General features: G+C 36.5%; 2 protein-coding genes and 1 non-coding gene across 3 annotated transcripts; 2 read left to right on the top strand and 1 right to left on the bottom strand.

Moving 5' to 3' along the window:
- Window positions 1–5,110: 5,110 nt before the first annotated feature.
- LOC120281349 (rust resistance kinase Lr10-like) lies at window positions 5,111–7,433 on the top strand. Its single transcript, XM_039288196.1, has 3 exons — window positions 5,111–5,952; window positions 6,051–6,074; window positions 6,280–7,433. Exons 1-3 carry the CDS (start codon window positions 5,139–5,141, stop codon window positions 7,365–7,367), a joined length of 1,926 nt encoding a protein of 641 aa, XP_039144130.1. The 5' UTR covers window positions 5,111–5,138; the 3' UTR covers window positions 7,368–7,433.
- A 3,090-nt stretch (window positions 7,434–10,523) lies between these two features.
- On the bottom strand, window positions 10,524–10,630 carry LOC120281575. Its single transcript, XR_005542713.1, has one exon. It is a non-coding gene; the product is annotated as a small nucleolar RNA R71 (small nucleolar RNA).
- A 500-nt stretch (window positions 10,631–11,130) lies between these two features.
- LOC120280481 lies at window positions 11,131–12,126 on the top strand. The gene has a single exon (XM_039287342.1). It carries the CDS (start codon window positions 11,131–11,133, stop codon window positions 12,124–12,126), a length of 996 nt encoding a protein of 331 aa, XP_039143276.1.
- The last annotated feature ends 1,096 nt before the right edge of the window (window positions 12,127–13,222 follow it).

The following is a 13,222-nucleotide window of genomic DNA, read 5'->3' as shown; positions in this document are numbered from 1 at the left end:
GGTATTCATAGCATTGATGGTGGCATGCTGTTTTTGACTGAAAGAATTCTATTTCTGTTTTCATTTTTGTTTTCTATTTATTTTCTATTTATTTTTTGGATTTTGTCACTGAAGTCCTTTAAAGTGGAATTATTTAGTCCTTGATATGACCAATAAGTCATCGCTTACGTATAAAATTAATTGAGGGTTGGCTTTGGTTTCCATTCTACAACAACCAACGCTGCCCATCTTTGTTGACTGAGTTTTGCTTCAACTATCCATTGGGAACCACATATACAATATAATCTAGTGTTTTCGTCCATAATATATATATATATATATATATATATATATATATATATATATATATATTAAAAGTAGATAAATTACCGAATTTATTAAAAAAAAAATTGAAACAACAATGATAGATTCAGAAATTTTGTACAATGTGATATGTGTTTAGAGCGAGATCCATATAATATTTGATTATATAATTTTTTCAGAAATTTTGTACAATATGATGTGTATAGAGCGATATCCATATAAATATTTGACTATACGATCTAAAATAATAAAATAAAATTTTTAAAACTATTTTGGATGATTTTTTTTTCAAATTAATGTGTAATTGTATTATTGCTGTCATTATCAAATAAATTTTTTTTTATAATTTTACTTGATGAGGTTGATAGAGTCAATTAAAAGATTTTTATTTTGTCTAAGGTTTATGCGGTCTACATTTTTATAATTTTTATCAAGATGGGTTTCACTTATATAATATAATTTTTTTTAAAAAAGTGGGGTCTCTACGTTGATCCACCTATGTGAAACAAATACATAATTAACTGGGCAAACAAAAACAAATAAGATAATTGTGGTTCAAATTGCATATGACCAATCAAAAGTAGGGAAAAGCGGTACAAGAATACTTAAAAATTAGTGGGGAAAGTGTGCATAGTTCTAATGATGATTAGAGGTGAATATAGGCCTGGTGACCCATGGACTGACCGGAGCTCAGCCCAAAAAATATAAAATAAGCTCTTAAAAAATTGGTCCAAAGAATTAGATTGGGCTCAAATATGTAGGCTGGATTGAATTTCGGACTAGGCTGGGGTTAGATGAATTATAGCCCATAAAGATCTGGCCCGACCCAAATAAATAAATAATATATTTATAATAATATATATATATATATATATATATATATATATATATATATATATATATATATAATAAAAAAATATATGTTTGAAAATACGAAGGATTGGGGTAGTAAATGCAATCTTCATTATGCGGATGACCTGTTAGTTTTGACTACAGGGGGGCTAGAAGACTTGCGAATTGTCAAGCTGATCTTATATATCTTCGAAGGTCTTTCTGGTTTAACGGCTAATTTTTCTAAAACTTGTCTCTATTCGGTTTCGATGGATGGGTTACCGAACAGGGAGGCGGCGGAGACGCTATGTTGTGCGAGGGGTTTGCTTCCAGTTACTTATTTGGGGATCCCTATCTCTGGTAGGAGACCAAGGAAACAGGACTGGGAGATTCTTATCTCAAAAATACGGAGAAGGTTATCCACTTGGAAAGCAAGACATCTATCCTTAGGGGGGCGACTAACTATGATTAACGGTCTTATCTGCGATTCCTACTTTTTGGATGTCGCTGTTTCATTTGCCTTGTTGGGTTATCAAGGAGATTGATCGGATCAGAAGAGATTTCCTTTGGTCTGGTCCGGACTTGGAACATCCGAGATGGAGGTTGGTGGTGGAACAATATATGTCGACCTAGGGATCAGGGTGGTTGGGGTATTCTTGAGCTGTCGAGTTTTAATCTTGCGCTCTTGGGCAAGTGGTGGTGGAAGTTCATGACGGATTCTGCATGGTGTGGTGCTGATATCATCCAGTTTAATTATGGGGTGAGCCGTTGGAATATGTTCCCCAGGCAGCCAGGTAGGCTTTCCTTCTTCTGGAAAGGAGTTATGGGCTGCCTGCCGGCGTTTCGGGGATGTGTGCTGCATGATGTCGTATCAGGATCGGAGACACTCTTCTGGAAGGATAGATGGTTTAACGGCCGCGCACCTATGTACATCTGGCCGGAGGAATTTCGTTCGACAGATGAGCCCAATGGTTCGGTGCACGAGTTGCACTGTCTCTTAATGCATGTTCCTTTCTCTACGGAGGGAGATAGTCGTAACTATTGGGAAAGAGTCAGGGATTATGCCGGCGGGGTAGGAGATAAAAAATGTTGGAGGTTGACCGGGAATGGATCTTTCACGGTGAAATCATTTTACAATTTTATAATTGATGGTGGTATGCGTTGCCCCATTGCAAGTTTCTTCTGGAAAAAGCCGTGCCCGAAGAAGGTTAACTTGTTCAACTGGTTAGCTTGGAAGAATAGGATCCTTACTTTGGAGGTTCTTGCCATTAGGAGCTGTAATCAGCTGCCTACGGCTACATGTGTTATGTGCAACCTGGCGATCGAGACGACGGATCATCTATTCTTTCGATGTTCGGTGGCTCGGCAAGTATGGACGTACTTTGTGAGCCTCCTGCGTCTTCCGGATTCTCCTGAGTCCCTGCAGGAGATTTGGGGGAATTGGAGAACTTCGTTGTGTGCGAACAATAGGGATGTTGGGATTTTAGTAGCAAAAGCAATTGTGTGGAATATTTGGCTCACTAGAAATGATTGCATCTTTAATGCCAATTGTTTGTCTACGCATGCACTCATTATGAAAATTGACCATATGTTGATGTCCTGGTTTTCTTCAGCTACTGAGGGTGCGAAGGAGGTGATGGAGGACCATATTGCTTTGATTCGGCAGAGTGCGGAGACCCTTGGGACCAATTGTCTGTCTACGCATGCACTCATTTATTTATTTTTTGAAAAAGTGGATAAATCACTGCAATATATTAAAAGGAAAGTAAAGATACAAGTAGAGCGAGAGCTTCTACAAAAAAAATGATCTGTAGGGTGTGCATTCTTTTTTATCTAATTTTATCAGGAGGCGACCCTTCGTATTAGGCGACCCTCGTGGTGTTTTGTAGGAGCTCTCGCTCTACTTGTATCTTTACTTTCCTTTTAATATATTGCAGTGATTTATCCACTTTTTCAAAAATACGAAGTAACTTTCTATGCTTTTGTTTTTTAATATATGTATATGTAGGGTGTGCATTCTTTTTTATCTAATTTTGTCTTTCTTATTTAATTGTTTAACAAAATTTGAGGGGTTATAATAGTGGTTTTATTTAGTCATTTCCATTATTTTATAAAAAACTTATTTATTTTTTGAGTTGAGCTAGGCTATGCCTCCGCCTAATGAAAATTAAATGGATCAGGTTTGGACCAAAATAATTTGGCCCACACATTACCCAGCTTAGGTTAGCCTGAATATATGATTGCATTTTTGAGTCTGCCAAGCCCAGATTCGATTCAGGCCCGTCCATGTCCACCCCTAATGATAATTACTAAGACTTGACTATTCAACTCTCTGGAGACATTGTATAAGGACCAATGCCAGGGGTTAGCTTATTGAGAGAAACAGTGATGGATAAAAAACAAAAAAACAAAAAACAAAAAATGAGGCTTCACTTGATTGTTGGTGTTGGCTCCAACTTGGCTCGGTGGATTGATAACCAACCAAGCACATTTTGTGGATGTAATGCCGGCATGTTTTTATTGATATTTTTATGATACTCTAACTAAATTAATAGTTAAAATAATTTATTAAATAAAACAAATTGGTTTTATTAACAAAATTAGGTGTAAGAATTAATGTGAATATCTCTTAATAGTTTCCGAAGCATAGTGCGTGGCATCTTATATCAAGTTATTATTTTTATTTTTTAATAAATATGAACAAACCACAACTTTATTAAAAAAAGACAAACAAAACAATAAAACAAATAAAAAAAAGATCATTTGGGCTAGCGAAGATCATCGTCTGATAACACAAGCCTATATCAAATTATTTGAAGCAAACCAAAAACCAAAAATATAGAATTTTTCATCAGCTATCTCGAACTATATTCTCCATGGTTTGGTTGAGTAACTCAGTTTATCTTTTCCTTTTGTATTACCCTAAAAGAACAATAAATAATATTTTTTGCTTTTTTACTTGTTTTATTTTAAAAAGTATTTATTTATTAATAAAATTTGTAAAGTATTTATTATTATTTTTTAAAATTTACCATTTATTTTCAATGTGCTTCTACACTTTTTAAATTATATTTTAAATAAAAAAATTTGAAAATTAAATACAATTTTTCATAAATTTTATATTACCAACTAACTTCAATTGATTTTTATAATCCATATGAATTAGTTAAAACAAAGACAACCATTAAATAGCCTAGTGAAAGTCATAATAAATAGTGGGTGAACGGTTCAAGGTTAAATCTTTTATGCTACAATAAATATTGTAAAAATACTATATCGATATTGTTCATATAATGTTCATTCATCCACCGGGTTTCCATGAGAGGTACCGTACCTTATGTGGTGCGGCACTCATGATACTAAAAAGTCTAAAATGGGTAAATTTTTTAGTAGGACACTAAACTTTAACTCATTTTCACTTTAATAATCGAACTTCAATTTGTATCAATTTGATCATTCAACTGTAATTTTATTTCAACCGGTAATAAATCAAGGATTTCAAACCCCAATTGATTACATGACTGTTTAAAAATCTAAGTTAGTCCTCCCATTGACACATTATTAAGTCTATTAGAAGTGTCCACATCATTGAAAAAGAGCCGCATCATTCATTTGGAGGTTAAAATATCTTCATTTACTACCAAGTGAAATGAAATTAAAATTAAGTGATCAAATTGATACAAATTGAAGTTCAGTGATCAAAGTGAAAATGAGTCAAAGTTTAGTGACTTACTAAAAAATTTACACCAGTCTAAAATACTAGAAAGAATAATTTCTTTTCATTTTCAGGTGACTTATTTTTGGGATTAAAGTCTATAAAACATATCATAAATTATTTATACATGATTTAACTATTTATAATTTTTTTAAAAAAAAGTATTGTATTGTATTGTATTATTCCTCCACGTCTCTCCATGGTTTTGAGAAACAGAGAAGTCCTTGTGCTCTATTAAGTCCCGCCATTGACTCTTGACTTTTGACTTTCTCGCCATGCAAAATTGCGAATGGAGTTCCAAGCTCTTCATCCGTTCATCCCAAACCCTAGCCATTCATCCATGCCATTCCCATCCTTCACTGCTTGCCTTCCTCTTCTCCTCCTCCTACTCGCCATCACCGGCGCCACCGCCGGCTCTAACGAGGCGGAGGAGTGGTTTTTCAGTCACTGCCCGCGTTCGGCGAAGTGCGGCGACCTCGAGGTGCGGTTCCCTCTCCGGCTCAACACCAGCCCGGCAATCTGCGGTCTTGAAGGTCTCCTTATCTCCTGCTCTGCCGATCAAGCCCATCTCACCCTCCGCCCTTCTCTTTCCTTCAAGGTCACAGCCATTGATTACTCTTATCAGCTCATCACCATCGATACCATTGGTTTCTGGCCTCCATGCCCATTGCGAGACCTAAGATCCACTAATCTTTCGAATGAGTTCTTCTCTGTTGATGGAATCGGCATCAGTCTCATCAACTGCTCCAAAGAATTCAAATTTGATGCACAAAAGGACTCGATCGCTCGCCCGGGCGATTGCTTCAATGGGAGTGATCGATTTGTGTACGTTGTTGGCGAATGGGTCTCCTTGGACCTCCTGCCCTCCGATTGCGTGGTGATTGCCACTGGTGGAGAGATTGGATATGGCCTTAATAATTCCTATTCATTTCTTCCCTTCCAAAGCTTTGTGGATGCTTACTTTGCTAGCTCCAAGACCAGGCTTCAATGGTCCTACTCGGAGATGAGCTCTCGTTGCAGCCTCTGCGAGAGGAATGGAAATCATTGCGGGCTTGACCACGCAAGCAACAGCACTTTCTGCTTCAGCTCCGGCAACACTCACAGTAAGCTTTTGCTTTGTTTTGTAGGTGAATTGAATGCACTCAAGGTGTTTGTTTGAATGCTTGCAATGAACAGTGATTCCTCTTTCTCTGTTTTGCAGGTTCGCTTGTTAAGCTCATAGCAGGTATGTGCCTTTTAACAACTTAGAGAAAAAAAAAAATGATAGCTTTTTGTTCTGTTTTTTTATATCTGAATTCTTGGATATATGAGATAAAATTTAGCATTGTCTTTTGATGTGCAAATTTGTTAAGAATTGAGTAAGAGATCATGCTTAAATGCTAGAATGAAAATGAATAGATAGTAATTACTTAGTGGTTGTTTTCTTGCAGGATTAGCTGCTGGTGTGCTTGTTATTGTTATGATATTGGGGTTTACATTCTTCTTCATTTCTAGAAAAGCAAAGAGGCGAAGAGAATTGAGAATGAAAGTTGAGATGTTTCTGGCCTCATACAAGACAACAAAGCCGGCTCGATACACTTATGCTGGTATTAAGAAGATCACGAAACGGTTCAAGTATAAATTGGGGGAAGGAGGTTTTGGAAGTGTCTACAAAGGAGAGCTACCGAATGGAATTCCTGTGGCAGTGAAGATGCTTGAGGAAACTAAAAGTGAGGGAGATGATTTTATAAATGAAGTTGGCACCATTGGAAGGATTCACCATATCAATATAGTGCATCTCCTTGGCTTTTGCTCTGAAGGGACAAGGCGTGCTCTTGTTTATGAGTTCATGCCGAATGAGTCTTTAGAGAAGTACATATTCTCGCGAGACGCCAATGGAAATCGTCTGTTTGGAATGGATAAATTGCTTGGTATTGCAATTGGGATAGCGCGGGGGGTTGAGTATTTGCACCAAGGATGTGATCAGCGCATTCTCCATTTCGACATCAAGCCTCACAACATTTTGCTGGATTATGATTTCAATCCGAAGATTTCTGATTTTGGTCTCGCAAAGTTATGTTCAAGAGACCAGAGCATTGTAACTATGACTGCAATAAGGGGCACCATGGGCTACATTGCGCCGGAAATCTACTCCAGGAACTTTGGAACAGTGTCTTACAAATCAGATGTTTACAGCTTCGGAATGCTGCTACTTGAAATGGTTGGTGGAAGGAAGAATATCGACCCGTTGGTTGATAATCAGAGTGCAATTTATCTCCCTGAATGGGTTTACGAGCAGCTGATTGGCGGTCATAGTTTTCGAGTAGCAATAGAGATGATGAACGATGAAGAAGAGATTGTGAGGAAGCTTGTGATTGTGGCATTGTGGTGCATACAATGGAGTCCAAATGATAGGCCTACAATGACAAGAGTTGTGCAGATGCTTATTGGGAGTTTGGAGAGCTTGGAGATACCCCCAAGACCTTTTGTTTCATCTTCTGATCAAGATGAAGATGAAACTTCTTTCAAGGGACTATGATTTTGGGATATATTTTGCTTGCTTTTTGCTTTCTTTATAGAATAATTTCTTGAAGGTTTATTTGAATGAGCTTTCATCTGAGCCACAAACAATACAACCAACACTAATCAATTCTTTCAAATAAACTCTTCACTTATTAACTTTTTATTTAAAAAAAAACTCAATTCTGCATTAGCTCCAATGTTGCACCATCATGGATTGATATCTTATAGTTCAGTCTTGGTGTAAGTTTGCTAAGGGGATGCTTTGTTTGTGTAGGGCTAACTCCCTCATGCGCAAGATAATAGTTTAGTTAACACCAAGGCAAAGTGTCTCGGGCAAGTTCTCATCTGGCTTTTTCTTAATATTTCATTAAGATACTACAACCACAAGGATTTAATAAGAGATAGTTAAAGAAAAAAAAGTGATAAGTTTAAAGATCTTAGAAGTAAATGATACAAATTATGTATCCACGAATCTTTTATACTAATTTTTTTTTTGGTATTCACAACGAGTATATATATATATATATACATGCAAATTTATGTTTTTCCATGGGCGTTATGCAAACGTCCAAGATTTACAAATTTATTTTTTTTTTAAAAAAAATCAATCTTTTACATTGTTATAATAAATTGAGATATTTTGATGCAGAAGAAGAATATATGATAAAGAAAATATTGATGCTTGAATAAAAATTGAATAAGAATTTGATTTTAAATAAAAAATTAGACCCAATCCATGGGGCTAACACCAAAATCATATATCAAGTTGTATTAAAATAAAAGTAGCTGCATCGTTTAATATAACTAAGATTTGGAATTCCAGATCACAAAGCAAAGTCAATAAACTGCATTACTTGTAAGGACCACTCAAAAGCAAACATGTGTAAGTATCCTATCAATCCAAGAAGCTATCGGTCTCTCACAGGCCATTGATCATCCCATGTATAAACCATTGATAGTCTTGCTTGAGGTATCTAGCATTAAGGCCATATGCAATCAATAGTGCATAACCAGTTGGGGTTTCCTTGAGTGTCAGTGAATTCCACTGTTAGAAAAAATACAGAGGACTCTAATTTAGAAACTACTGCCATGTTCAAGAAAAACTGTGGGCCCCAGCTTCCTTGTCCTCATTCATTTGTAAAAGCCATGAGAGCCCAGGATTCCTGGCCAAAATTATGCAAACTTTTGCATAATTTCATGAAACTTGTCTTAAACTTGTGCTTGTTGCCATCTTGTTATTGACAATGGAGCCTGAGCCTTTAGCATCCTTTCTTCTATCCTTTTAGAGAAAGAGAGAGAGAGAGAGAGAGAGAGAGAGAGAGATATGATGAGTATAATTTGCACTTAATATATAGACCTTCTTTAACTCATAATGAATTAAATTTGAATTATTTTGAACCAATTTTACTCCTAATCTTATTGTTATTGCATTGTAGGAAAGAAAAAAAATGATTTGAAGGAAGAACATGTAAAAGGCACAAAATTGGAGGAAGAAGAGCAAAACAGAAAATCTAGCGCCTAGGCGCTAGCATGCAGCGCTTAGGCGCTACAACATCAAGAGGTGCAAAACAGAAAGTATAGCGCCTAGGCGCTACAGTCTTTGGCGCCTAGGCGCTACCCCGATTTTTATGTTATAAAAGGGGCTAGGGTTGAGACGAAAAGGGAGGAGAATTTCGGAGATCAAGAGATCGGGAGCGAAGTTTCGGCGCGGATTCATTGCCAGGCTTTAGTTTTTAGTTTTTCTTTGTTTATTTTATTATGAACCTTGTTAATATGTCGAACTTTGCAATCATTATGTTCTAAATACTTTTTCTAGGGCTACGATGTAGCCAGACTATAAAACCCTAGATTCATCTTTGTTTAATTTAATTGATGCTTGTTTCAAGACTATGTTGGATATTTTAATCTATGCTTAATGCTTGTGATTGCTTGATCACCAATTGCATGATTATTAATTTGATTTGAGACCGAGAGGTGATAATTGAATTAGGTCTTGGTTGAAATATTATACAATCATCATAAGATAGAGATATTTATGAGGTTGTATGCATCATTATAAATTTCTAGAGCTTAATGAGTTCCATAGGTTCACAGTTATCTCAGAGATGATGTTAACTTATCTAGTGGAATATGCTATTGATGCTTGAGAAAGATCAATATGTAATTTAGAGAAATTTGATGACAATATAAGAAACAAACCTTGATTGATTGAATTAGGTGATCTAGGTGGAATTAGTCTAGGTGAACTCGGAAACCCTAGAATCTCTCGACATTGATTTCTCCTTATCTCTCTCTCTCTCTCTAGTCCTTGAATTAGATTTTTCTAAATTAAACTTCTTCAATTTCATTAATCAAGTAGAATTAGGGTTAGTAATTTTGGTAATTAATAGGCTCAATCCTCGTGGGAACGATACTCTCTTATCATTATATTACTTGTTTGCGATAGCGTATACTTGCGTTATATAAATCATAATCAACAAGTTTTTGGCGCCGTTGCCGGGGATTGTGTTCTTTATTAATATCAAGAAAAAAAAAAACTCTAGTTTCACGCAATAATTCATCGTTCTTGATTTGTTTTTCTTTTCTCTTTTAATCAAAATTGTTAAAATTGAATGCGAAAAATTTGGTACTCGAAAGTCTCATACCTTTTGACTCGAAATAGAACGTACGTGTCGCGAGGAAATGTAAAGGAGAAAAAGACTTACAAATAATCAATCGCCGAAGCTATGGATAATCCTGAGGAAGCAAGAGTTGGGGACAATGCACCAGCAAATGAGCAAGTATTTAATAATCCAATGGTGGTCAATGAACCAATGGTTTTTGCGTGATTATACGATGCCATCAATCGGCATTCAACTCGCGATTAGGCGGCGATCATTTAGGCGAACAACTTTGAGTGAAGCCGGTGACTCTTCAAATGATTCAAGCAATTCAGTTCAATGGGCTACCTAATGAAGACCCCAATCTTCATATCGCGAACTTTCTTGAAGTTTGTGATACATTTAAGTATAATGGAGTGGACGATGAAGCAGTTCGCTTACGTCTATTTCCTTTCTCTCTAAGAGATAAAGCAAGAAACTGGTTGAATTCATTGCCACCAGATTCCATTGTGACATGGGATGATCTTGTTCAGAAATTCCTTGCCAAATTCTTTCCACCAGCCAAAACAGCAAAGATGCGGATTGAAATCAACAATTTTGCTCAATATGAAGGCGAAACATTATATGAGGCATGGGAAAGATACAAGGAATTATTAAGGAAATGTCCTCATCATGGGTTACAGAAGTGGATGCAGATTCAAAACTTTTACCAAGGCCTGAACAGCACCACCAGAACACTAGTGGATGCATCTGCAGGTGGAGCTTTAATGAAAAAAACTATTGATGAGGCATATGAATTGCTAGAAGATATGGCTGCTAACAACTATCAATGGCCTAATGAGCGAAACATGCCAAGGAAGGTGGGTCGGAGTACATAAGATAGATGCTATTACCAACCTTTCAACCCAAATAGCAGTTCTCTCAAAGCGATTCTGAATAATAATTTGCTAGCAAATGCATGAAAGACTACATCTCCGGGCTTGTGAAATGTGTAATGGGCCTCATCAAAGCTTTGAATGTCCAACTGGTAATTCTTTTTTTCGCAAATGATGACGATGAGAGCAAGCTCAATATGTGGGGGAATTTCAATAGGCAACAAGATAACCCCTACTCCAATAGGTATAATCCAGGGATGGCGGAATCATCCTAACCTTTGTCTTGGAAAAAAATAACTCAACCATGCAGGAACAGAGCAACCCACCCCAAGAGAAGAAAATAAATCTGGAGGAAGCAATGGCTCAGTTAGCTACAACTCAAACACAGTTCATGAATGAAACTCGCACTAGCCTGCAAAATCAGTCTGCACAAATCAGGAATTTGGAGGTTCAGTTAAGTCAAATGGCAGGTATGCTAACAGAGAGACAACAAGGAAACTTGCCTAGCACATCTGAGGCAAATCCAAGAAAGAGTGGCAATGAACAATGTAGTGCAATTACTTTGAGGAGTGGAAAGGAATTGAAGATGCCAGAGAAAAAGTCTGAGTCTGTAGATCAGAAGCATGATCAAGATAACCGTGAACACAATAAATCTGAAGCTCCGATTGAAGCACCATTATCTCAAGATAGATTTACAAGAATCCCCTTTCCTCAGCGCCTGAAGAAGAATAAACTTGACCAGCAGTTTGCTAAATTCTTAGATGTATTCAAGAAGCTTCACATTAATATCCCATTTGCTGAAGCTCTTGAACAAATGCCGAGCTATTTGAAGTTCATGAAAGAAATTCTTTCAAACAAAAGGAAGCTTAAGGATTATGAGACAGTTGCACTTACTGAAGAATGCAGCGCAATCTTGCAAAAGAAGTTGCCACCCAAACTCAAGGGTCCAGGCAGTTTTACCATCCCATGCTCGATTGGGAATGTGGTGTTTGAGAGGGCATTATGTGATTTGGGAGCAAGTATCAATTTAATGCCCTTATCAATCTTCAAGAAGCTTAACTTGGGAGAAGCGCGGCCTACTACAGTCACATTGCAACTAGCAGATCGTTCATTGAAGCACCCCAGGGGAGTAATTGAAGATGTCCTTGTCAAGATAGATAAGTTCATATTTCCAGCTGATTTCATTATACTTGACATAGAAGAAGACAAAGACATACCAATTATACTAGGTAGACCATTTTTGGCTACTGGGAGAGCGATTATTGATGTGCAAAAAGGAGAATTACGTCTTCGGGTCTAAGAAGAAGAAGTGACTTTTAACGTTTTTGATGCTATAAAATATCCTCAAGCAAGTGAATGTTGCTTTCGTATTGATGAGAAAAATCTTTTGCAATTGAATGAGTTCGATGAGTTTTGAATTGAAGCTTATAAAGATGACATAACTAATAAAAAGCAAACAAAGGCTAGGCATGGAAAAATTCAAGATGAAGTGGTGTGAACCATTCACAATCAATAAGATGTTACGATATGGTGTTGCGGAAGTCACTCATTCGAGAGAAAGGAACTCTCAAAAATTAATGGGCAGTGGATGAAGCCATATTTTTGGGTGGAGCTTTGACAAGGGTAAAAAAAGAAAAATCATCTTGAACCCACCATAACAAAAGGAGTCGTCGAGTGAGGGACGTTAAACAAAGCGCTAGCTGGGAGGCAACCCATGCATTTTTAACATTTTATTTTATTTTATTTTTCTTATCTTATTTTATCTTATTTATAATTCAGCTCCCATAAGCTCCAACCTTCCAAAAACACCCACTACCAAAGGATGATAGTGAAGAGATGAAAGTCAAGACATTCAGGGGAGTTTTTATTCTTATTTTATGCCTTTTATTTATTTATTTATTTCTCTTTGCTTACATTGAGGACAATGTCTTCTTCTAAGTTTGGGGGTATTTGGTGGTGTTTATATAAAAAAAAATTATTTGGTTTATGGAACAATGATGGCCGATGATAAAAATTCTAGTGGCTTTTCTAATCCATGAAAAACAATAGATGTGTCTCTCTTTTGACTATAGTGCTTGTGTTGCTCTATTTTTGGTTCCTTGACACTGTTCAAGCACATTCAGTTATGCTTACTAAGTTGTCCAAATACTTAGAGATCATTTATGCAAATTAGGAGCTTACTAAAGCCTTGAAAGACCCTAGAATTAGTTAGTTAGGTCATTTGATTATTAGAGAAAAAGAAAGAGCTACCACCTTTGATGTGTGAAGCCACTCGAAAAAGTCGGATACTAAGTATGCCCTATTGGGAGAAAGGGCTACCTCAAAGGATGTGTGAAAAGCTACTCGTTTAAGAAAAAAATGATGATGGAATTTAAAAGAAAAATGATGAAAAATAT

This window comes from Dioscorea cayenensis, chromosome 17 (assembly GCF_009730915.1).
Source record: "Dioscorea cayenensis subsp. rotundata cultivar TDr96_F1 chromosome 17, TDr96_F1_v2_PseudoChromosome.rev07_lg8_w22 25.fasta, whole genome shotgun sequence".
NCBI classification, from domain to species: domain Eukaryota; kingdom Viridiplantae; phylum Streptophyta; class Magnoliopsida; order Dioscoreales; family Dioscoreaceae; genus Dioscorea; species Dioscorea cayenensis.
The sequence above is the reverse complement of the archived record's forward strand: the minus strand, read 5'-3'. Positions and strand labels throughout refer to the sequence as shown.

Bases quoted from the DNA above. Each gene is read 5' to 3' on its own strand.
- LOC120281349 (XM_039288196.1), top strand. From the start codon at position 5,139: ATGGAGTTCCAAGCTCTTCATCCGTTCATCCCAAACCCTAGCCATTCA. The intron at 5,953-6,050 runs GTAAGCTTTTGC...TCTGTTTTGCAG, and splicing joins CAGCTCCGGCAACACTCACA to GTTCGCTTGTTAAGCTCATA. The intron at 6,075-6,279 runs GTATGTGCCTTT...GTTTTCTTGCAG, and splicing joins GCTTGTTAAGCTCATAGCAG to GATTAGCTGCTGGTGTGCTT.
- LOC120280481 (XM_039287342.1), top strand. From the start codon at position 11,131: ATGCAGGAACAGAGCAACCCACCCCAAGAGAAGAAAATAAATCTGGAG.